Consider the following 26,918-nt stretch of genomic DNA (forward strand, 5'->3'; position numbering starts at 1 on the left):
CTGCAGCTCATTCCTTAACATGGTCTCTAAGGAGCTGCAGCTCCCTGCACTTTGTGCAGATTTGTTTTCAGGGAGACTAGAAGTTTCCCACGACTCACACAAAGAACATACCACTACTTCTGGATCCATTCTCAGCACATGAAGTAACTATGTAGTAACAGGAAAAGAAACTCACTAGAAACTTACTAAGAACCTTTGCCTGTGCTTGCTCAAGCTTGTTCTCACTGAAGCCTGTTCAGCCAAACCCAGAACATTAACAATGCACTTCTCCAACAATGGCCAGTCCGCTTACACCTTCTTTCTTATTGGCCCGCGTTGATTACTGCCTGCCTAAAAGAAGCTGAAACATCCCGAGCTCTTCTTAAAGAATGGGACCTCACCATCAAACATGTTGATTTCAGCCTGCCAAAAAAATTCTTCTAATCTTTGATTCGGGAAGCTTCAAATGAATGGGGATTCCAGTCCAGTACCAGGTCTGGCTGGTGTGGAATCACAAGGGTTAGATTCTATGGCAAGGCTCTGATCAACTAGTGTGTATATCTGGATAATATCAAGAGAGGTTTCTAATGGAATTTGAAACCTTAATAAGCAAAAGACGAAAGGTAAAATAAAGTTTGATCAATAAAAGGTATTTATTTCATACAACACTTTCCATTATACACCACAGGATTATGTGCAGTGTTGGAAATTCAAAGTAATGTAAACCTAAAGAGACAATACAATTAGAAACAATTGCACCTTGAACACTTTTAAAAAATAAAGCCAAGTAACAGTAACATTTTGTCATAAAATCACATACAATGGGATGAGTAAAATATTAAGAAGTTATTTTGATTATGTTTAACTTTGCCATTTATACTTGTATGATTTCTGAAATAGTTGTCTACAATGTTTTTAAACAATAAATGAAATTGTAAAATTATAAACAAAATATTCACAATGACAAAAGTTTTGTATTCCAAAAAAGTAGGAATTTTGTCCATGAACAAACATTTTGATAATTTATTCTATATTAAAATTAACTACACAGTGCTTGCTTCTTTCAGTGCTAAATAAATGGGAACTCCATATAATTAGCTCATCTAATTCTGTGATTGAATTTGAATATAAAGTGACAGTACAATAGTACTTAATGTTTGTTAGTGCAAAGTAGCTTGAGCAAAGGGTTTGGACAAGAAACATGCTGCATTTCAGTTTCTGACCTTATAAATTGGCACTCCAAGTACTTTTTTTATTGGAGTATTGGGATAGTTTTCTGTGCTGGTTTATCTGCATAATGAGGGGTGATTGATAAGTTTGTGGCCTAAGGTAGAAGGAGTCAATTTTAGAAAACCTAGCACATTTATTTTTCAACATAGTCCCCTCCTACTTTTAAACACTTAGTCCAGTGGTCGTGGAGCATACAGATCTTGGACCTCCAGAAAGCGTCTACAGCAGGGATGATTGATAAGTTCGTGGCCTAAGGTAGAAGGAGATGAGTTATACAGCTCTCGTTACATGAACATGCAGGTTAACTCTTTGAGTGATTATGCAGAAAGTTTGAAGTTAATAACTCATCTCCTTCTACCTTACGCCACGAACTTAGCAATCACCCCTGCTGTGGACACTTTCTGGAGGTCCAAGATCCGTATGCTCCACCACCGCTGGAATAAGTGTGTAAATGTAGGAGGGGACTACGTTGAAAAATAAATGTGCTAGGTTTTCTAAAATTGACTCCTTCTACCTTAACAATCACCCCTCATATATCTCTATATGCACATTTGCACTTTTGTTTTTCACACTTAATCTGATCTTTTATAAAGCTCAAATAGCAGAATTATATCATTCAAATTCATGAAAATCTGTATGTTGACAACATGATAATAGCATTTACGTGCCTTCTACCTGGAAAGATGTTTTAATAGAAGGCTCAAGAAATTCTGTATTAGAAAAGCTAATGTTTATATCTGGACATGCTACATAAAAACTGTGCAGTTTGTTTTTTTTTCTTGATATTTTATGCCATATTATGAAATTACATAACAAATGGCATGGTATACACTTACATTATTTCAGATAGTACTTAAAATTCCATCTTTGTTTTATATGTGCATCAATTCATCAAGAAAAAGAAACAAGTGGTAGCTTCTCAAATACCAGACTAAATCAAGTTCCATGAAAATTTTTTTAAAAAATCATAATAATGTGCATACATTGGCAAAAGAAATACAGGTCAAGAGTATGTGGTGGATAGCTGTTTATATATTATAATGCAAGAAAGAATGACTATTTAATTTGAATTATCCAGTTTGCTATTTTCTATTCTTGGATGCAGTATAGGCAAAATTACTGCCATTTCTAAAGTTCCTGCCATAATTTCAGTCACAAATCTGTTTTCCCTTTGATGTTCTCCAAACATAACTGCTTAGTTTTTAAAAGCATTGCTGGAAACTCATTGAAGGGTGATATTCTTTCTGGTAAAGGTAAAATCTGATTATTCCTGTGAATTTAAATTTTACATTCAGGTAGGCAGAATATTATTTTACTTCTGTTGGAATGAAGGCTGTGTACATTTAATGAAAGTCAGCTTTTCTCATTCAGTTAGTTTGATTCCTGAAGAACAGGACATGTAACTAGTGCTAATGAACATTAGTTTAACTAACTAGGAACTAATAATTAAACTATTTACCCATTGAATTTTTTTTTACATGTACTACATCTTAAATTATCATTAATTACACTATTTCAGATGCTTTTTGATCACTGTAATCCTATTTGTTTCTTGTCTTTTACCATCCTTTGCAAGTTTATTATAGTAATAATGGAAAATACACTTGGAGCAATTCAAATTTAGCATAATCATTTTTGAATTTATGAATACTTTGAACCACAGTGATTGAAGAAAGGGCCTGTATGTTAGGTCTGTGTATTAATGCTGCAGTATCTACTTTATCAAATATGGATCAATTTTTAAAAAATCACTACAAGATATATCAGTTAAGAAACTAATTTGCAATTGAATAATGTCAAGATCTTCCCCTCCACAGTAATAAAAATAAAAAGTAGTAAATCCTGTTTAAATTTCTTCCAGCTGAAGATATTTCTGAAAAGCCCATTGTTTAGTGAGTACAATTTATTTGGCTGATGTAGTAGTCATAGGTATAATAACTTGAGAAGCAGTATACAAGTATCACATTTGTAAACACTGTTCCTCATAATGTGCAAAATAAAACATGCTTGTATAGTCAGAGACAGACTTAAAGTGATAAACTACCATTATGTTTCAGAGGAAATGCGCACAATTTACAATGCAGGCCTTCACAATCATATTCAATGAGCATATAGACCTCTTCTTTACACAAAATTTGTTCAGCAGGAAAAATAAAAAAAACATAAATGATAATGGAGTAAGGGAGGCAATAATTTTTCATCACTTACCTTGTGTAATTTGTTACTATAATTATCTTGACATTTTAAATTTGTTTTCTGGTATATAGTTAATTAATCGCTAAACCTTGTTTTATGTATTGACCATATTAACCAGTTAATAATTAAGAGGAAACCTTTGTGTTCTAGAATCACAGGCATGTAATATAATAAATAAAATTAAATTTCATATATAATTATAAAAATATTTAATATTGCATTGAATTCTTTTAAATCTTGTAGTATTACAAGTCAAAAGGAAATTTGAAAGCAAACAAAAGATCTTTTCTGGAAGAAAATTTGGGTGATAAGTTAAGTGGTGGCAGCTGGACCTCAAACATTTGAAGAGCACATTTAAATGTATACAGTGGCAATTGCAATTCCTTTATGTTCAAATTTAAACTGCATATTGAGAAAGCTACAGAGCCTGCAAATGGAAATATACATTTACAAACTATATAGTATTTGCATTCTTGACTTACTGTGAAAGGTGATGTCTGCAGCACATGCAGCGATTTTTTAAAAAAATTGTTGATCTATATGCAAAAAATACACTTTAGCACTATTTATTTAGTGATGGTTGTACAGGACATGGTGGCAGTTCCCAGATGATTTGGAGTCATTTAATTATCTGAGGACAGTCACTCCAAGCTTTAGCTTTTCTCTTGGCAAGGGCTAACCAGGCAGGTTCCACTGATACTGGTGCTGCATCAAGAGTTGAGAACCTCTTCGGCAATTCCTTTACTGGCGGAGTTGAAGCTACTGAATCACAAATTTCAACTAGTAAAGAGAATTTTTTTTAAAAAATCAACAACAATGAATGTATTGAAGAGTAAGATATAAGGTAAACACATTCTGATTAAAGGTGTGAAAAGTTTACTGTAAAGAAAATCATTTTATGACTTCAGTTTTCCTCCCATTCAATCCAAGTGTATTTGAAATACTGATTAATTGTAGTTACAGATAGTGTTATCTGGAGACTTCTAAACAAAAAAAAATCACAGTGCAATACGTAGTGATTCTCATTCAAGTTAACAAAATGTACCAAACTGTCTGCAGAGGATACTTTTTTTTACCAGCACACCTGGGCTATTTAACTCAGAACATGGAAATACAACATGCTTCTTTAAAAAAACAGCACAAAACCAACCACCTGGGGAGTGGGTAAACTGTAAATTACATCCTATCACGCAGTGGTAAATCAAGGCAACTGCGTTCTGTTGTCCAGTTGCCTTGATTTACTACTTTTTGATATACAATGACCTGGATGACTGAGATCCTTCATAGACATGTAAATTATAACTTTTTTCCAGGCTGTGGATTTTTTCACAGTTTTATTCAATGATAAGCAACTGTTTACTAGTGGCACTTATACAGTTAATTAGGTCAATAGTTAAAACTTATTACCAGATTATTATTGACAGTAAGGATTCACTTCTAACTTCAAAATTTTGTATGTATAAATGCTGAAGGTCATTGTTTATATACTACATCTAAGTAGCACAACTACAGATTAAGATTTTGGTGACTGATGAAATTCAGCATAGTGAGATGAAGAGCTGCTTTCTATTGGTATTGTAACATTTTCCCTCAGTTACCATAAATTCCCTCTAATAATCCTAATCCCTTGCCAGTACCTTAGCATACTTTTTGCATTTCCGCTTAGCTTTAGCTCTCCTTGTAATTGGGCCCCTTCTGCAGGGACTCTTGCCCACATGTTGAAAGTGGACTGTACAGTACGGCATTCAAGGTAAAAGATAATAGTCAAAGATGTTGAGAATTTTCCTTTTCAAAATACTCTTAACTTGGTATTGTGCTCTTGACTAAACCTTAACTTTGTTATAAGGCTGAGAAACAGAGAAAATTCATTTTCATTTGAATGTGAGAATTAATAATGCAACCAATTTCATTTTTTCTTTCAATTATTAACATCTCTGTATCATTAAAAATGAACAGTCCTGCTAAAGGGTCTTGGGCTGAAAAATCGACTGTACTCTTTTATTCTTTTCCATAGATGCTGCTTGGCCTGCTGAGTTCTACTGCATTTTGTGTGTGTGTTACTTTAATGTTTTAAAATTCGTTTGTAGATGAAGACATTGTTGGCAAGGACGACATTTACCTGCATTTATGGTAATGAGTCATCTTGGCATTTTAGAGAGCAGTTTGCTGATTCAGATTAAGGTGGCAGATTTACTACCCTATAAAACATTGCCTTTTGCTGGGGCAATAGCATCAACATGGGTGATGCCAGCAGGCTCAAGAAACTGATTAGAAAGGCTGGCTCTGCTATAGGAGTCAAACTGGACACACTGGAGGCTGTGGTAGAACAAAGGACCCTATGGAAAATCCTAGCAATGCCGGACAATGTTCCTCACCCTCTGCATGCCACCTTGGCTGAACAGAGGAGCACTTTTAGTAATGTACTAAGACAACTGAGCTGCTCCAAACAGCACTATAAGAGGTCGTTCTTACCCTCGGCCATTAGGCTCTATCATGTCAACCTATAGCCAGGGAAGTGATGACCCCCTCTTGTTAGACTGTTTGAGGTAACTTGTTTTTTTTTATTCCTTCTTCCTTCTCTTCTAATATTTGTATATCTGTGCACTTGTAATGCTACTGTGACACAGTAATTTCCTTTCTGATCAATAAAGTATCTATCTATGAGGATTTTCAGGGTGACTGTCCTTAACTAAAAAGGGTAATAAGGTTACAATCACACTGGAAGTGAAATCTCTGTAATCAGTCAAAACTCAGACTTGAGCTTTTTACACTATGCAGAAGAAATATTAACAAAACAATGATTCAGGAAACAGCTTTGAGGCAATAGAACTATTTGATTATTTTCAGAATAGAAACTATTTTTGAAATGTATTCTTTCTTAAATAAAAAAAATGTGTCAATTACCTGTGACAGAAGTTGGGAGTGTGGCAGATTTTTTCAGATGTTCACGGCGTTCCACCTTGGATACAATATTGGTTGCAATTTTCTTTTCTTCATCTTGAGTGGATTTCTTCAGTGAACTTATATAATGGGTGCCTGCTTTAATGTCTGTAGAGCTGGAGACTGTTATCTGAATTGACAAATTGTAAAAGGTAGTTTCTTCAATGTGTCTTGCATGTAATTCGGTGTTCAACTTGTTTGAAATATAACTACTTATGTTGGTGATTCAGCGTTAGATAGCATTTGAATTCAACCAGGAAAAGTGTGAAGTGATTCATTTTGGAAGGTTGAATTTGAAAGCAGATTACAGGGTCAATGGTAGGATTTTTAGTAGTGAGGGAAAAAAAGAGGAATTGTAGTGTCTCTGGATGTGGACCCCAAGATACCCCTCTGTTCTCCACAGCAAGAATCTTACCACTTAATCAAAAATCTGCCTTCAAGTTCAATCTTCCAAAGTGAATCACTTCATGCTAGGGTTAAGAAGGCATATAGTGCGCTGGGCTTCATTAGTTAAAGAGCCATGAGGTAATATTGCAGCTCTATAAAACCTTGCTTGGATCACATCTGGTATACTGTGTTCAGTTCTGGTTGCCTCATTATAGGAAGGATGTGAAGGTTCAGAAAGAGTGCAGAGGAGATTAACCAAGATACTGCCTGGATTAGAGACATCTTACGAGGATAGGTTAAATGAGTTGGAACTGTTCTCTTTGGAGCGAAGGAGGGCGAGAAGTGACTTGATAGAGGTACACAAGACAATGAGAGGCATAGATTGAGTGGATAGACAAAGACTTTTTCCTAGGGTGGAAATGACAAATACAAGGGGTCATAATTCTATGGTGATTGGAGGAAAGTTTAGAGGGAATGTCAGAGGTAAGGATTTTTTTACATGTAGTGGTGATGTGTGGAACTTGCTGTTAGGCTGGTGGTAGAGACATTTAAGAAACTCTTAGGCACGTGGATGATGGAAAAAGAGGGCTATGTAGGAGAGAAGGGATAGATTGATTTTACAGTAGGTTAAAAGGATGGCACATTGCGGGCCAAAGGGCCTGGACTGCATTATGTTCTGTGGATGACAAGATAAATTTTATAACTTTATTACAGTCAAGGCTCATTCCTTGACATGTTGATCTTCAGCATAATACTTTATGTACATAAAAATGTCAGCTGAGGAAAGACATCCAGTTCAGGATTATCTCTGGAGTATTCCTGACATTCTATTGACAAGTCCACACTCCCTCCCCTCTCCAAACAATTGGTCCATCCCTGAAGGAAGTTCCCACACTAATTAAAGAGTGAATAGGTTGTTTTTCCACTTCAATTTAATTAGTCTTGACTGTATCTAACAGCTTTTATCCTATCGCTTAAGGACTAAAATGTTCAAGGACAATAGGGAAAAGATTGTAATTTGCAGACACTAAGGACAATTCTAGAACAGTTACGGCACAGGAACAGGCCCTTCAGTAAACAGCGTATGCCAAGTCATGATGCCAGTCCAGAGGTATCCCATTTGCCTACCCATGGTCTATATTCCCCCATTCCTGCCCGTGTACGTGTCCGTATAACTGCCTCTTAAATGTTGCTTTTGTATCTGCTTCCACCACTTCCCCTAGCAATGCATTGCAGACACCAACTAATTAAAAAACCTGCCTCAAATATCCTTTACATTTTCCCTCTCAGTTTAAAGCTTTGCCCTCTAATATTTGATGACCTGAGAATCTATTCTTTTTTTGTAATATTCTGGTAGCAATGAACAGCCACTTTCTGTATGAGCTATTGGCATTTAAAAACAAAAATAGCCTGAGACTAACAATCTCTATTTCAAAACTAAGCCATTACAAAATACCAAACTTTTTTTTTCCCAAATCATATTTCGGTTTTGAAAGAAAAAACATTTTCTGTTAATGTCCATCAAAAGTTCTGGTAACTTTTAACTTTTGGTAGATTACTTATACCCTTCTCTTCTCACCTATTCATCATCTCTCTCTGGTTCCCCCTTCTTCCATATTCCTCTGACCTCTCCTATTAATGTCTTTAGACCTTTACCTCCTCTGCCTATCACCTTATCCACCCACCTACCCCCTCATTTACCCACCTTTCCCCTGATTCACCCACCTTCCCCCTCATTTACCCACCTTTCCCTTCAGCTGGTCTCAAACATCACCTACCAGCTTCTACTGCTTCTCCTCCTTTCTTTCCAGTTCCGATGACATGTTGTTTGTTTTTCCCCCTCATAGATGCTGACTGATTTGCTGAGTTCCTCCAGTTATGTATGTGTTGCAAAAGGTTCCCTCTGATGCTCCAGAGGTGATTGTCTTAATCACTAATCATTCTCTTCTACAGCTACACAACCACATTAATTTCGAATAAACATGCTGCAATGCCAGTTTCTAGCAGTTATATTGGAAAAATAGTTTCCTGCTTTTTTGCCCACAGTGAAAGAACATAGCATATTTCTATGTGCCAGCTGATTTAAGGCCATCTGTAACAAATCCTCTCTAATTATGTCTGTGGTAGTGTGACTCAATTTAACTATCTCTCCCCTTCACAAGACTTTTGTCAGAGATTTACACCACAGAACATTTTCCTCAGGTACTTAAACACTGACATTTTAATTGTTTGGACATTTGAGTCAAAAGAAGGTTATAGCTTGCCTTAGTTTCAGTTGAAAGTATCTTTTATGGTCTGAGCAACCCACTTAATAGAGGCTGTCTCTTTAAAGCAGAGAAAAGGAAGAATTTCTTTAACCAGAGGGTGGTGAATCTATGGAATTCACTGGCGCAGAAGGCTGAGAAAGCCAGGGTATTGGGCATATTTAAAGTGAAGGTCGATCGAGTCCTGATTAATAACAGTTACTGGAAGATGGCCGAAGAATGGGGTTGAGAGGGAAATGACTGAATCGTGGAACAGACTCAGCAGGCCAGATCACTCAATTCTGCTCCTATATTATAGTCTGATTAAGATCTGATTAAGGCCAATTATCAGGATATGACACCAGATGTTAGCATTGCCACATCTGCATATAATGCCAGAATAAAACAGTTAGCCTAGTCCAGCTAAAAATACAAATATTCTGCTAGTACATGGGAAAGAAATCAATGTAATTTAGATCTTGTATTGAAATATTGGTGAAAGACACTCACACCTATATACTTGGCATTCAAATCATTAGGAGCAAACAATGGTTATAGACTTTAGACTTTCGATTCACAGCAACGATGTGCAAAAACATACATGCACAATTACACACAGAAATCAGAGTACAAAGCTGATGTACTTACTCAGCAAAAACAAGCCACTGAAGTAAAGGTTACTACAGTCAGGTGTACAACCTCATATTTCTTGGTCTTGCTTAATCTGGTCGGTTGTAATTGCCAAACAATATTAATTACATTTTTGAAAATGTAATTTTACCAGTGTTCCACTCCTTCAGATTTAAGTGTGATGAAGATTCTCTCATTCTGTTTTTCTTGTCCCATTTCGAAATACTTTAAACCTAATTTATTACTTCTGGTTTATACTCTATCAGTCCCCATACTGATAAATAGTGATTTGTATATCTCAGTATTTCCCAACCTTTTTTAGCCTAATGGCCCCCGAAGCATTTTCATACACTCCAATGGCCCTCGTGGGTACAGTTTACTTTCTGGCACCCTATTGTGTAAAAACATATCTACCATGAGAAAAATAATTCTGCTTTAAATTTTTATTTGCCTTTAAACCTGGCTTACACAGTACCTGGGTGCTATACAGCAGCTTCAATATCAATGATTCTTGAGCTTGATGGTTTTTAGCAAGAGTTGAAATATCTGGTTCAAGTTGTGACAGCAAAAGCCTCAAGTCTCATGCGTAAACAATGTCCAAGTGGTTTCTATTTTTTGTGAGTATGTGGTTCACTGCACTGAAGCCTCTTTCAACAAGGTAGGAGGATGGAAATGCAATGAAGAGCAGTTTGGCTCTTCTCCAAAGACCGGGGAATTTCCTATGACAGTGTAGCCACATACCGCAAAAGCTGAAATTTTTGAAAAGCATTTTTGCTTCTTCATCATTCTGAATTTCAATAATTTCATCTTGCAAGTTCTCTACCTATTCTTGCACCTTGCAAAGAAATAGGTAAATTGCCCAAACCGGAACTTCCAGATCGTTGAGATCCTTGAATCGATTCTAAAAATCCTTCTTCAGTGACTGCAGGTGTAAGCAGTACTTTTGCAAACCATCATCTGTGAAAGAGAGTGCCATACTTCCCATGCAAGGAAATTGTGAGAACATTCTTCTCCCTAAGTTTTGCTTATATATTTCCAATTTTCCAATAAAAGTGGACACCGCACTTTTTGACTGGATTAAACTGAAATTCTCACCATGCAGTTTCATATTTAGAATGTTAATTTTGTCATAAAGATCAGCTAGGTATGTTACATCTTCATGTAGAAGTTCAATCTTGTCTCGCAAGCTCTTGTCGACTTTGAACAAAAGTTCAACCAGTGTCAAAAAGATTAAAGAAACATTTTAAACAGCGGCCTTTTGGCGGCCAATGCACTTCAGTGTGAAGAAGTGTTCAAACTCTTCACCATTATCTTGGCATAACTGGCAAAGTATTCTGCTACTTAATGGATGAGCTTTAGATTAGATTAGATTAGAATCAACTTTATTGTCATTGTACTGAGTACAGATAAAAAGCCAATGAAATGCATTTAGCATCTGACCAGAAATGCAAAGAATAGTGTTATTTACAAAATAACTGCGAATAAAAAAAGTGCTACAGCACACAAATATAAAAGTATTGAGACAGTACCATATGGATGCAATACTGCTTAGCGCTGTGATGTGAGGTTCAGCAGTGTCACAGCCTCATGGAAGAAGCTCTTCCTGTGCCTGCTGGTGCGGGAGCGGAGGCTCCTGTAGCACCTACCGGATGGGAGGAGAGTGAAAAGTCCATGGTTAGGGTGAGATGCATCCCTGATAATGCTTTTCGCTCTGCCCAGGCAGCGTTTATGGTAGACGTTCTCAATGGTGGGCAATTGGGTGCTGATAATCCACTGGGCAGTTTTCACCAAGAATCATACTTGTAAGAAGTCGCTGGCTAAGGTTTTGGTGGTGAGATGTCATGATGGATTACAAACAAGCTCGGAATTTCTTTTTTCATAAATGCCACTAAACCAGCATGGTGACCTATCATATATGGTTCTCCAACTGTTGCACAGGAAATCATGTTCCTAATCAGAATACTTTTATTCTCAATATATATTTTGAGCTCATTGTAGATTGATTCTCCATTGATATTTGTTTTTAACTTTTTACAAAAGAGAATCTATTTATGAGGGGTGATTGATAAGTTCATGGCCTAAGGTAGAAGGAGTCAATTTTAGAAAACCTAGCATATTTTTCCTACATTTACACACTTAGTCCAGCAGTCATGGAGCATACGGATCCCCTCTTTGTAGGAGTTGGCGTCTTGGACCTCCAGAAGTGGTCCACAGCAGGGGTGATTGATAAGTTTGTGGCCCAAGGTAGAAGGAGATGAGTTATTAACTTCAAACTTTCTGCATTTTCACTCAAAGGGTTGAACTGCATGTGCATGTAATGAGAGCTTTATAACTCATCTCCTTCTACCTAGGCCACGAACTTATCAATCACCCCTGCTGTGGACCACTTCTACAAAGAAGGGATCTGTATGCTCCACGACTGTTGGACTAAGTGTGTACATGTAGGAGGGGACTATGTTGAAAAATAAATGTGCTAGGTTTTCTAAAATTGACTCCTTCTACCTTAGGCCACGGACATATCAATCACCCCTCGTATAAACTTTTCCTTTTTTGATAAATTATACATGTGCCATTAGCAATGCCTTATTGTCTCACACAGCTGATTCATCCAGTTGTATCCCAAATTCTGTTTTTTGTAGCTTTCTGCATATTTGATACTCAATGTCATCACTCATTTCATCAATGAGCTAGAGTTATTACTCAGGTGAATGGATTTTAAAATACTGGTATCCATTTTGAGGACAGTGGTGAGCACTTCTGATACAGCAGGCATTATTAAGCTTTCACCAATTGTATGAGATTCTCCACAGTTTGCAATCATTTTCGAAATGTTATAAGCAATGAGACCACTAAAAAGGTTATTTTTAGCTTTCTTAGCAAATAACTCAAGTGTGCAATGCTTTTCAAATGCTTCTTTTATCTTCTGGAACTGAGTCATACCATAAATAGCCTTTTCAGGGTGTCTTTTATGGACATGTTCCTGCAATCTTGATGGTTTCATGGCTTCATTAGACAGTATAGTATTACCACTAAGACACATGGGGCATTGCTGATGTGATGGGAACGGAATAAAACCATATTCCAGGCATGTAACATTGTACTGACGTGCTTTCTGTAGCTTCTGTTTCTCAGCAGGATTAGAATTCAAGGCTTCACTGCCTTCAGACTCAGAGATCCCGCCGTACATATTTATCCATCATTAATGGGGCTAAATTAAAATAAAAAATTAATCTGGGAACGCCTGTTGGATGTTGACGATGGCAGTGAGTTGACAAGGTCTTGTGCCTCAAGTTAGGGTGCTGCTTACCCCTCGCCAAGAATCTTGAACACCCCTTGATGCTTCTATTTTCCCCTAAAGCTCCATTAGACACATAACCGCACCCATTAGGAATCACTGATATATCTCTGCCTCAGACTTCAGTTGCCATCTATCAACCTATTCTATCATTGTTTTGAAATATTATTTAAACTCTATTACAGTAAAATTCCAATAATTCACTATCCTATGGTTCAGATATTTCAGTGATTTGAACACAGGAGATTCTACAGATGCTGGAAATCTTGAGCAATCCACACAAAATTCTGGAGGAACTCAGCAGACCTGGCAGCATTTATAAACAGTCAACAGTTTGGATAGTCCTGATGAACAGTCTCAGCCTGAAATGTCAACTGTTTATTCCCATCCATAGATGCTGCCCGACCAATGGTTTGGAGTCTGACTCACTGGGTCCTGTTTCTTGTGCTCCCTTTAAATTCAACAGGAATCTAGAGATTTTATAATACTGTATAATATTAAAAATAAGTGGTTGCCTTCTTTAGAATAATGATGCTTCATTCCAGCTTTTTACATAAGAATAAGCAGTCTCTTAAGGTTTATCCTGTCAAGAACCCTCAGTCTTATGTTCCATTCAAGTTAACCCTGTTATGATATACTTATACATGCACTCATGAGCAGACGATTAAAGTTGGTGCACATGCGCCGTTGTTTTTATCTGAAATATCTGTCTTGAAACATGGTAGCAGCGGTGGGGCTCGAAAAATTGCTTTTTTCAACTGCAGCGCCCGATTTTTCAACTTGCAGTTGACAGTATAATAATAACACAACTCTGAAACATCGGTGGGTGAGTGTAAGAGTAGAAAAATATCAACCGAGACGAGCAACCAGCCACAAATAGAGACGGGTGCAGTAACAATGCCCGGAGGTGAGACAGCAGAACCTCAGCGGCATCCAGCACCCGTGGGCAACCCTGTGCCGGGGAACCATGGTCAGGGTGGAAGTCCTCCCCCAGTCAGCGGCATCCGCCCGCGACGGTCAACTGCGGAGTGATAGACGGATGGAAGACATGGCGGCAGATGTGGACGAACTAGAGTGTCGTAGCACACCTGCACATACAAGTTCCAGCATACCAGACGGCATTATTTTTACATACAAATGGACGGTCAGGACTTGAGGTCTACAACAATTTTGTGTTCGCAGACAAGGCTGAAGGCCAAGACCTCACAAAGATTTTAGCTGCATTTGACAGATATGCTATTGGTGAGAAAAATGAGACATATGAACGGTACTTGTTCAACAAGCGGCAACAAGAACAAGGTGAGACCTTTGAATCGTTTCTTGCCAGCCTTAGATCTCTTGCAAAGTCATGTCATTTTTGCTCGTGTATGTCAGGCAGTCTGCCGAGAAACAAGATCGTACTGGGCATTAACGACTCCCAAACCAGAAAATGTCTGCTACAAGAGAGAAAGCTATCGCTCGGTGACTGCATTGACATCTGTAAAAGCACAGAAATGGCTGAATCACACCTACAAGCATTCAGTACAGATAACAGTTCCGCTACTGTCCATGGGATTAAACGTCGCACTAACAAGAAAGGTTCAAAGGTTCAAAGCATCCTGGACAGAAGGCTGGTGCTAGTGGTGGAGCCAGAGCAAAAGGCACCTTGGACAGCCACAGAAGCGAAGTGAACCCTTGCGCGTACTGTGGCACGGAACATGCAAGAGACAAGGAACAATACCCAGCATACGGACAGGCGTGCAAGGCGTGTGGCATTCAAAATGACTTTGCAAAGGTGTGCAAGCAGAAGCCCGTGCATGGGGTGGAAGCACAAAGCGGTGACCAAACCGACAGTGACAGCAGCACCGAGTTTATCGACAACGTCATACTGGTGGTCAACAGTTTGAAGACAAATGATGATGTATTCGCGCAGATGCTCATCAATGGAAAGCCTACAGACTTCCAAGTCGACAGCGGGGCGAGCAGTAACATTTTACCCCGCAAATACTTGGAGGGAGTAGACCACACACTAAGACAAGGTACAAAAAAGCTGATGATGTGGAATAAGACCACCATGGATGCAGAAGGGATGTGCAGAGTGAAATTGTGTAACCCCATGACGAACCGCAAGTATTCTGTTGAATTTGTCGTGGTCGCTGACGACTTTACACCATTGCTGGGAAGCAGGGCCATCCAGCAAATGAAGCTGATTACAGTCAACGATGACAACTTTTGCAGGGTGCATGCATCTACACAAAGAAAAACAATGTACACCAGAAGAACGCTATGCAGGTGTTCGATGATGCGCTCGGGGAGCTTCCGGGTGCAGCCCACCTGCAGATTGATGAGGAAGTTCAACGCACAGTGTTACCCCCACGACGTCTACCTCACGCTATGAAGCAGAAAGTGAAAGCTGAGCTTGATCAACTGGTAGACAGCAAGGCGATAGCTCCAGTCCATGAACCGACAAGGTGGGTTAGCCAGTTAGTGGTGGCAGAGAAGAAGAACAGCAATCTTCGTATATGCATTGACCCTCGACCATTGAACAAAACGCTAAGGAGAGAACACTATCCCCTTCCGGTGATAGAGGACATTTTGCCAGATCTTGACCAGGCTAGGGTTTTCAACAAGCTTGATACGAGTTCTGCATTCTGGCAAGTGAAATTGGACAGTGAATCAAGCATGCTCACCACTTTCAATACACCTTTCGGGCAGTATAGATGGCTCAGACTCCCGTTTGGAACCAGCGTTTCATCACAGATCTTCCAGCACAGGCTGCATCAGGCGCTGGAAGGACTACCGGGAGCGATCTGCGTCGCAGACGACATTCTGGTGTACGGAAAAGGGGAAACGCAGGAAAAGGCAATCGCCGATCACGATGTGAAACTTGAGCAGCTATTACAGCGTTGTGCAGGGCAGCATATCAGGCTCAACAAGAACAAATATGTCTTCAGAGCGACAGAGATACCCTTTTTGTGGCATCTCGTCACAAGTGACGGACTTCATCCTGATCCTAAAAAGGTCGCTGACGTTCTCAACATGCCACCACCCACGGATGTGCTGGGAGTGCAGCGATTGATCAGATTTGTCAACTACCTGAGCCGTTTTCTATCAAGTCTCTCAGATACCCTTGAGCCAATAAGACAGCTGACAAAGCCAGATGTAGCATGGGAGTGGTCAGCTGAGCAGCAAAACGCTCTCTTTAATATCAAGCAGATGGTGTCCGAAGCACCGGTGTTAGCATACTACAATTCTAAGGAAGAGCTAACCATCCAGAACGAGGGGTCACAGTTTGAGGATAGAGGGGAAGCCTTTTAGGACCGAGATTAGGAAAAACTTCTTCACACAGAGAGTGGTGAATCTGTGGAATTCTCTGCCACAGCAAACTGTTGAGGCCAGTTCATTAGCTATGTTTAAAAGGAAGTTAGATATGGCCCTTGTGGCTACAGGGGTCAGGGGGTATGGAGGGAAGGCTGGGTTCTGAGTTGGATGATCAGCCATGATCATAATAAATGGCGGTGCAGGCTCGAAGGGCCGAATGGCCTACTCCTGCACCTATTTTCTATGTTTCTATGTTTCTATCCAATGTGACGCCAGCAACAAAGGCCTAGGGGCAGCACTCCTCCAGAATGGACGTCCGACCGCATATGCAAGCAGAGCGCTAACGGACACAGGAACGCGTTACGCAGCGCAATCGTTTTCACGCTTGAGCATTTTCATCAATACTCTTTTGGCTGCTTCACAAGGGTACTCAGTGATCACAAGCCGCTCGAAATGATAGTTAAGAAGCTGTTGGTGAAGGCACCGAAGCATCTGCAGGGAATGCTTCTTCGCCTGCAGAGCTATGACTTTGACATCACCTACTGTCAAGGAAAGTTCATGCACCTTGCGGATACACTATTGTGAGCAGTTAGTGGTACTCCAGGCCAGGAGAACAGCCTCGACCAAGTCAACATGCTATCGCACCTGCCAATCCGCGATGAGCGTCGAGAGCAGATTTGCATAGAAACAACGAAAGATGACACAATACAGATGTTGAAACGCGTAATCATCAGTGGATGGCCGAGCAAACGTGACACACTACCAGAGCAACTTACACCCTACTATAGCTATAGGGATGAGCTCGCAGTCCAAGACGGCTTAATCTTAAAAGGTGAGTGTGTCGTCATACCGCAAAGCGAGCGAAAGCAAATGAAGGAAAGAATTAATTCGTCTCACTTGGGCATAGAAGGATGCCTCAGACACGCACGCAAATATCTTTTTTGGCCAGACATGAGCAACGACATCAAGGAATATATTGCTACATGTGATATTTGTCATACATACGAAATGAGTCAGCAGAAAGAATTGCTTGTAAGTCATGAGGTACCTGCTCGGCCGTGGGAAAAGATAGGTACCGACCAGTTTACATTCAAAGGAAAAGAATACCTCGTCACCAATGTTCCATCTAATTTTTAGTAGCCAGTGTGCACAAAAATCTTAGGTTGTGCAATTTTTTTCCTGTGACAAAAGTATGTGCGCACTGAAAGCACAAGTGGCACAGTTTATGTAAGTTTACAAAATATTTGACATAAAACTGCACAGAACAACAACAAAATAACATACATATTTAAGTCACTCAGTTATTTTTTCTCTCTCCTGTCTTTGCCATTTACCCATTCTTTGTAAACTCTATCTAGACTAATAGAACTTCCATCCAATTGATAGCTTTTGATTCTCATTAACATATCCAAACATTCACCTAAATGGTTTCTCAGCTTGTTTTTGAGTTGATTCATTAGGCTAAAACCTCGCTCACAGTTTGCACTAGACGCAGAAAGGATCCCCCATTGTCCATCAACTGTGCAAGATCGCAAAACTGTTCATTTTGAAGTATAAATGCCACTAGCTGAGCAAAGTTTGAAATCAGTTTGGATTTAATTTTTTCTTGCATGGAAAATTTGAAATCATTAAACTGTCTAACTATTACAGTATTTTCAGCTAGAAAATCTAGACATAAGGCATTAACTTGTTCATTGCCAAATGTGAAGTCACAATTTGCAAATGCGGAGAAATCAAAAGCTGACCATTCTTGTACTTTATCTTCAGGAAATCTTTCTTCTAAATGAACACAAAGACTATTTATAAAAGTCAACAGCGAACTTGTATCTACTGTGACGTTTTCTACACGTTGTTGGCTTAGCAAAACTTTAACTTTGTCACTCCACGAAACATTGTCTCCCAGATACTGCTTTCTTATCTTGTTAATTCTGCCTCGTGCAAAATGAAGTGAATCAATCGGTGTCAGGCCACTCTTTGGCAGAATTTGCACAGTGCAGCCAGTTCATCAAAGACATCACTTAAAACCTGTAAAGCTACTTTGTATGTGATGTTTATCAATTTCTTGTGACAGTATTTAGTCAACTAACTAGTTAACAGAAACATTTAGCTATTATTTTCAATAAGTATAATTATTAATTACTATATTATTTTCGGTAACTAACCTTTTGTGCGCACATTAATTTCCTTTGTGCGCTGGTTGAAAAACGTGTGTGCGCGCACACATGCACACAGCTTAGAGGGAACACAGCTCGTCACCGTTGATTACTACAGCAATTTCTTCGAGGTAGATCTTCTTTGCGATATGACCAGCGCAGCCGTTATTTGCAAATTAAAGGCTCAAGTGGTTAGTGATAATGGGTCACAGTACGCGTCAGCGGAGTTTCACAGATTTGCACGAGAATGGGATTTTGAGCACTTGCGTAGCAGGCCCGGAAATAGCAGAGCGAATGGAAAAGCTGAGTCAGCAGTTAAAACAGCTAGGTGGATCCTCACAAAGAGCAACAAATCGCCAGCAGATCCCTACCTCACACTTTTTTATTAATCTTTTTATTGATTAGAGAAAACATATATACAGACAAGGGGAAAATTATCTCAAATATATATATCAGCAACAATATAAACAAAAGATGAAATAGATATTGTCATAATCATACATAGGAATAAGCAAATATGCAATATATAATTAAAAAAGGACAACTAATTCTCCTCTTATCAATTCATAAAGAGAGGGAAAAAAACTAAATTTAAAATGAAAGGAAAAAAACCCACCGCACTAAAAAAAAAGAAAAAAAAAGGGGGGACTGGGCAATCCATTCAGAGGATACATCCAAGAAAAAAAGGAAAGACTTTCTGATCAAATCTAAAACTTTGAAAAAAATAAAATAATTGGAAGAGTAATAAATCAAATCAAATGAAAATATAGAATAAAAGGTCACCATATTTGCTCAAATTTATCTTTTCTTTCTTTTTTAATCTTTTTATTGGTTTCATAATGTAAACATAACATATTTATACAAAGTTATTGGGATTTCATTGTTATAATTAACATATTTAATTATAAACCCAGTTGACACATGGGTATTAAACCTCCCAATCGTACAGGATACAAATACAATATACATTAAAAATTAGAAAAAAAATATAAAAATATACCCCAAAAGAAAAACTAACCTAAACAATGTTAACCAACTAACCAAAAAAAAAGGATGTATCAAATGTCCGACTTCCTATTTTCTCTAAACTTAAACAGGACATAATGGAGGAAAGCCAGAAAAAGATAGTAGGTGGATTAGAATCCTTCCACTTCAATAAAGTGGCTCTTCTAGCCAATAAAGTCAAAAAGGCTATCATACATTGAGCGGAAACAGGAATATTTCCTGCTTCCAATGGGATAATCCCAAAAATTGCCGAATGGCCTACTCCTGCACCTATTTTCTATGTTTCTATGTTTCTATGTAAGTAAATTAGGTTGTAAATCCAGATCCAAGACTTTTGATAGCATTTTAAAAACATCTCTCCAAAAGCTAACTAGCTTTATACAGGACCAAAACATATGAGTTTAAAGTGGCCACCTCAATATTACATCTGCAGACATCCCACCCTGCAAAAACTCATTTCAGTGAAGTAGCACCCCTGTCCCCCACAACCCCATATACCGCCCCCCCCCGGTCGACCTCCAAGGGTGTATGTAATAGTTTGTTTCGTGATTTTGTCTAATCTGTAAACCAAACTGGGTATGTACAGAAAATGTGACAGTAAAATATGTACTTATATTATCATGTTTATTCTATTACAACTTTAAGCAAGTCTACAGGGAGTTTGGCCTCATCACGTAGGACATCAATAGAGTAGCTCTTTAGCAGCTAGCCAGCTAGTTTAAATAACTTTAGCTATGCTAATGAACAAATGACACCTGTTAAACTCACCTCAACATGTCTTTTACATTTTAACCCACCATGAGCAATGTAATTATTAATAGAAAAGTCACTGTTGCAAACAGTGCAGCGAGCAACACTGTCATTATTTTTGAGGTCGACTGTAAAGCTCGCCCACAGAGAAAACTGATAGGTCTACTTAGCACGAAGAGAGACCAATCAGGATGCTTGCTCTTGCTCTCGCTTTCCCTCTCCCGCTCCCTCTCAAAAAAATCGATTTCCAGGATATTGTATATAATTTCCGGGCGTCAGGGAGCTGCTATCAATATGTGGGAGACTCTTGGAACTTCCGGGAGAGGTGGAATGTCTGCATCTGTCACAAATAGGATTAATATTGGAAAAAATACGCGCTAGCTTATCCTTTGACATATAGGCCTGATGCACTACCTTGAACTGTATCAAGGAATGACGGGCATGAATAGATGAGTTATTAACAAAATGAAACATTTTACTCCATTGATTATCTGAAAATGACTCTTGAAATTCCGATTTCCAAGCACGTTTAATTTTATCATTAGGTATCATTCATGAATTCAATAACCATTTATAGATTATAGCTATCAACCCTTTTTGAAATGGTTTAAACTGAAAGAAAGCATCTGTCACATTAGGTGGATAAGCAGAAGGGTAATTTGGCAACAAACCATGTAAAAAATTCCTAATTTGTAAATATCTAAAAAAGTGTACATTAGATAAATCGTACTTTTCCACTAACTGAGAAAAAGACATTAAACAATCCCCTAAAAACAAATCTGAAAAAGTTATTATTCCGTTGGTTTTCCAAATTAAAAAGGCCTTATCCAAAATTGATGGTTTAAAAAAATAATTGAGATGGATATTACTAGAAAGAATAAAATTATTTAACTCAAAAAATCTACAAAACTGAAACCAAATTCTTAATGTATGTTTAATTACGGGATTAAAATCTTGTCTACTAATCTTAGAAAACAAAAAGGGAAGAGGGGCTCCCAGTAAAGAGGCCAAAGAGAACCCCTTCACCGAGTTTTCCTCCAAATCCAACCATGAAGGACATTCATGTATGTCTGAATAGTGAATCCAAAAAGTAATATATCGAATATTAATTGCCCAGTAATACATTCTAAAATTTGGCAAAGCCATACCACCATCCTTTTTTAATTTCTGCAATAAGGGTTTACTCAATCTAGGATTTTTATTGTTCCAAATATAAGATAAGATTATAGAGTCTATTCTGTCAAAGAATGTTTTAGGAACAAAGGAAGGAACTGCCTGAAATATATGTAAGAATTTCAGTAAAACTATCATTTTAATAGCATTAATTCGACCTATTAGTGATAATGACATAGGCGACCATTTAGAAAGCATTTGTTTGGTGTATTCAATTAATGGAAAAAAATTATATTTATAAAGGTCCTTAAAATTTTTAGTACTTTTAATACCAAGATAGGTAAAGTAACTTTTAGCAATACTAAAAGGTACTTGATGATTTGGATCCGAGTAATTATTAATAGGAAATAACTCACTTTTATGTAAATTTAATTTATACCCAGAAAAACTGCTGAATTCAGAAATTATAGATAACATAGAAGGAATAGATTTCCTAGGATCTGAAATATAAACTAACAGGTCATCTGCATATAACGAAACCTTGTGTATTTTGTCCCCTCTCTTAATACTCTGAACAGTATTAGAATCTCTGAGAGCAATAGCAAGGGGTTCTAAAGCCATGTCAAATAATAAAAGGGCTAAGAGGACATCCCTGCTGAGTACCCCTATATAATCTAAAATAGGGAGATTTTTGATTATTAGTTATAACCGCAGCCATAGGTGCATGATAGATCAATTTGATCCAGGAAATAAATCCCAGGCCAAAATTAAATCTTTCCAAAACCTCAAATAAGTAAGACCACTCCGCCCTATCGAAGGCTTTCTCTGCATCAAGAAAAACAACACATTCAGATTCTTTAGATGGAGAAGAGTGAATAATGTTTAATAATCTTCGAATGTTAAAATGTGAATATCTATTTTTAATAAATCCAGTTTGGTCATTGAAAATAACAGTAGGTAAAATACTCTCAAGTCTATTAGCCAAGATCTTAGAAAGAATTTTAAAATCCACATTCAATAGAGAGATTGGTCTATAGGAAGCTCATTCAGATAAACCTTCATCTTTTCTAGGAATTAAAGAGATTGAAGCTTCATAAAAAGTTTTCAGGCGTGTCCCAGAGGATATAGAATCAGTGAAAACTTGACATAAATGAGGTGTCAGTGTGTCATTGAAAGTCTTATAAAATTCCACTGTATATCCATCTGGTCCCGAAGACTTACTTGGTTGGGAAGAGGATATAGCCCTTGCTATTCCCTCTTGTTTAATAGGTGCATCTAATGTATTCATATCTTGAACAGAAATTTTAGGTATATTCAATTTTTGCAAAAATCTATTCATAAAAGTAATATTGTCTGAAAATTCAGATTTATAAAGATTAGAGTAGAAATCCATAAATATCTTATTAATTTCATAAGGATCTACCGTTTCAGTTCCACCAGGTCTTCATATTTTCAGGATCTGTCTTCCAGCCATATTTGCTTTTAACTGACCAGCTAGAAATTTGCCTGACCTGTCCCCATGTATATATAAAATTGACTTTTAGATTTAAGAAGTTGCTGCTCATGGGAAAAGTCAAAAGCAAATCATGCTGTGTTTGGAGTTCCACCCTTTCCTTAAAGAGATCTTCACTCGGCATTACTGAATAAACTTTATCTATTTCTTTAATCCTATTAGTAATCAGTAAAAGTTCCGCCTTAGTTTTCCTTCTTAAACCTGCTAAGTATGAAATTATCTGTCCCCTAAGAAAAGATTTCATTGAATCCCAAATAACCAAATTTGACATTCCCTCAGTTGTATTTAATTCAAAAAATAGAGAAATTTGCTCTTTAATAAAATTTACAAAGGTTGAATCTTGTAACAATAAAACATTACGTTTCCACTGAGGTATCTGAATATTATCAGAAAACTTCAAAGTTAGTTTCATAGGTGCATGATCTGACAACGCAATCACATCATACGCACACTCAGCAACAGAGGGCACTAATCGCGTGTCCAGCAAAAAATAATCAATTCTTGAATGGTTATGGTATACATGTGGGAAAAAAAGAAAACTCTTTTTCTTTAGGATGTTTAAATCCCCAAATATCCACCAAACTGTATTCTAATAAAAGAGAATTAATGCAAGTCGCAGCTTTATTAGGAAGCGACGGATTGGTGGACGATCTGTCAATTGACGGACTGAGACAGCAGTTAAAGTCACTGCCCATAATCAACTTATATTCATTTAAATTTGGCAATACAGAAAATAGCTGCTTAAAAAATTCAGGGCTCTCTATATTAGGTGCATATACACACACCAAAGCCACCTCTTGACCACATAACAGACCAGTGACAATTAAATATCTTCCAATTAAATCAGTAACAGTATTAAAATAAACAAAAGGGATTTTAGAATTAATAAAAATAGATACTCCTCTTATTTTATTTACTGATAAAGAATGAAATAAGGGTCCCTTCCAAAATTAAAAAAAAAATTTTCATCTTGCCTTCAGATACCAGTCTCCTGCGCAAAAATAATATCCACATGAAGTGTTTTTAATTTCTTAAAAATCTTTCTGTGCTTAATAGGTTGGTTCATACCATTTAAATTCCAAGATGTTATACTAATTTTATTAAGATGCATATTTAAAGTTTAATAAAAAAATTTTATGAAGTGAACTAATGCGCAGGCGCAAACTAAATCCAAAGAAAAGGCGAAGCATGACTCGATCAGAAAGAAAAGCAAGTTGATTGACAAAAAAAAACCCTCAGGATTGCCCAGTTGATAAAAAAATAATCTAATAGACCCACCTTCTCCCCCAGAAACCCAGAAACTGTCCAATAGGGAAATGGCATGCTATCCTAATAACCTTTAACCCCTGTCTCCAGATAGCAACCCCTGCTTACAAAGTAAAACGTTACCACCACCAGAAAGACATAACAAAGAATACATAAAGAAGTAAACACATTTCAAATATTTTCATATTATGACTGACAATAATTAAGACCGAATTAACGACGGCCATCTTAAATCCATTTAAAATACGCAACCATGTATTCAAAAAAAAGGATAAATCCAACCATTATACTACAACTAATATTAAAGACTTACAAATCAAAGAAAAAATAAGTAAATATATATAAGTTGAATTCAAAACTACATTAACTATTAAAGCAAACAACAACAGATCTAAGTAAGTCAACCAAATCCATGACTAAGCACTCATAAAACATGGAGCTGACTTTCATTGAAACCGTAACAAACAACTCCCATCTAAAGATTAACTCAAATCGAAGAAGAAAAAATAAGTAAATCTATATATATTAAATCCAAAACTGTATTAACTGTTAAAGCAAACAACAACAGGTCTAAGTGAGTCAACTAAGTCCGTATCTGGGCACTCATAAAATGTGGAGCGGACTTACATCGAAGCCGTTACAAACAACTCCCAGCTAAGGATCAACTTTTCAAATTGCTTATGAAATGGACTTAAACTCCTTTATAAATTTCCAACCGTATTCTGGAGAGTCAATCCATTTTAGACGAGCATTGGGTGGAGTAATCATCAGATGAGCCGGGTAACACAGAGAAGGGTGACAGTTAATCTTAAAAAGTTCAGCCATAACTTCCTGATATTTAATTCTTTCAGCATAAATCACTGGGGTAAAATCTTCAACTATATGAATCTTAACTTGGTTATAAATTAGCTTATCCCTTTTTCTTGCATCCCGAAGAATAGCTTCTTTGGTTGTAAAGTAATGCAAACACAGAACTACAGGACGTGGTTTCATTTCGGCTGAAGGCTTAGGACGTCGAATTCGGTGGGCTCTGTCCAATATCGGACAGGCTTCGAGAATGTCACTCAAGAGTGAATATAACATGTTCGAAAAAAACTTCAATGGCTCACTGGTTTCCGTATTTTCAGGCAAACCCAGTATGTGTAAATTCATCCTGCGACCTCTGCTTTCCAGATCAATTGTTTTCTTCTTAATTCTTGATAATTCCGAAGTAGTCTCATTAATTTTATTTTCCATAAAAGACATACAGTATTCAAATCCTGCTCTTTAATAGTTTGACTCATTAACTCCTGTTCTCTTTCAATTCTATGAGTGCTCTGCTTAAGCGTCAGATATCTCCAGATTCTTCAAAGATTCCTGAACAACGAGAATGGTTTTTTCAAGCATTTCATTAGCATTCGTCAATTTATCGATTTTGGTATCCACCGTACCGATCTTTGCGTTAATAGCTTCTATTAAAGAGAGCATTCTTTCTGAAGTAGAAACTTCCTCTGATTTCTTTGTTTGTTGAGCTTTGGGAAGAGTTTTGCCACTTCTTAATTCAGTTCCAGATCGAATATCAGCCATCGTAAATCCTTCAGCAAAAATAATAAATCTTCAGACTTGAAATGAATCCAGCAGTGGAAAGTAAGTTGTGAAAGATGGAGCTACGACAAAAACGTCTTACTCCATGAGCTGCCAAGTGGAGACTCCTACCTCGCACTTCTAGACCATCGCAACACACTTTCGCAAGGGCTCAGCACAAGTCCTGCCCAGCGTTTGATGAATCGCGGCACACGCACGCTCCTGCCTACAACAGCGAGTTTACTGGAACCCAGAGTTGTACGTGAACGCGAGCGTATGAAACAATGCGTCCAGCAGCAGGCCGACAATTACAACATCAGCCAAAAATCTTGCCCCACTCGAAGAAGGGGATACCGGGCGCATGCAACCCTTGGTGCAAGGTAAAAAGAATTGGGAGAAAGCAATTGTGTGTCGGCGCCTTGATGAGTGTTCATATGTAGTTCAAACCCCTTCTGGGATCTACCAACGTAATCACACACATCTACGAAAGACGGCTGAGGATCTGCCTGAAAAGCTAATCACATATGAACAGGCAAAACCAGGTCAAACAACCAAGATCAATGACCACAGTGTGCCTACCGCATCAAATGCATACAGCCAAACACTAGCAGAGCCTAATGACAATGACTACAGTGTGCCTACTGCATCAAATGCGCACAGCCAAACACTAGCAGAGGCTAATGACACAACACAAATACTAACACAAACGTTGAAACATACAAATAACAAACAACAGGATTGGGACAAAACAGTAAAAACTCGTTCTTGCCGCACGGTGAAAAGGCCACAATATCTAGAAGACTTTGTCCCACATTGAATAATTGCATGAACAATTGAATAATAAGTCTGTGACACTATTTGGCATTTTAATGTCATGTTTATACTCAATGAAGGACTATGTCCTATTTGAGGTTGTGTAGTCTGCAGTTTGAAGTTAAAGTCGAATTTTAGTATGTTTTATATTTTGTATATATTCTCATACAAACGGAAATAATGAGTGGTATGTATTTGTGACAGGCATAAGAGACATAAGGCATGATTAATGAATACTTTGAAAGTTAATTCTGTGAAAATACACTGCAAAGCAGACTTCAGAGAAATTGAGTTTAATTGTTAATACAATTGTTCCTTTTCTTTGTTTTGATAAAAAGGGGGATGTTATGATATACTTGTACATGCACTCGTGAGCAGACGATTAATGTTGGTGTGCATGCGCCATTGTTTTTATCTGAAATATCTGTCTCAAAACAACCCTGACTCATTGAAACCTCAGCAGGTAATAGTCTAGTAAACTTCAAATATGGAGTCAGTCATGTGCACAGTACTCCAGCTGTATGAATATTCCATAGAATTTG

The 26,918-nt window shown here is 37.6% G+C and overlaps 1 protein-coding gene across 11 annotated transcripts in view; it reads right to left on the reverse strand.

Moving 5' to 3' along the window:
* Positions 1 to 1,641: 1,641 nt before the first annotated feature.
* Positions 1,642 to 26,918, reverse strand: part of cracd (capping protein inhibiting regulator of actin dynamics) — a 299,145-nt gene continuing 273,868 nt past the window's right edge. For 9 of the 11 annotated variants that reach the window (XM_063043095.1, XM_063043093.1, XM_063043094.1 and 6 more), the window contains 2 exons: positions 6,310 to 6,475; positions 1,642 to 4,185 (listed from right to left, as the gene is read on the reverse strand). In XM_063043095.1, the coding sequence (XP_062899165.1) occupies positions 4,025 to 4,185; positions 6,310 to 6,475 (327 nt within the window). In that variant the 3' untranslated portion in view covers positions 1,642 to 4,024. The remainder of the gene's footprint in view (positions 4,186 to 6,309; positions 6,476 to 26,918) is intronic. The other 2 variants (XM_063043092.1, XM_063043091.1) reach the window with 2 other exon arrangements.

Source organism: Mobula hypostoma, chromosome 3, assembly GCF_963921235.1.
Source record: "Mobula hypostoma chromosome 3, sMobHyp1.1, whole genome shotgun sequence".
NCBI lineage: Eukaryota > Metazoa > Chordata > Chondrichthyes > Myliobatiformes > Myliobatidae > Mobula > Mobula hypostoma.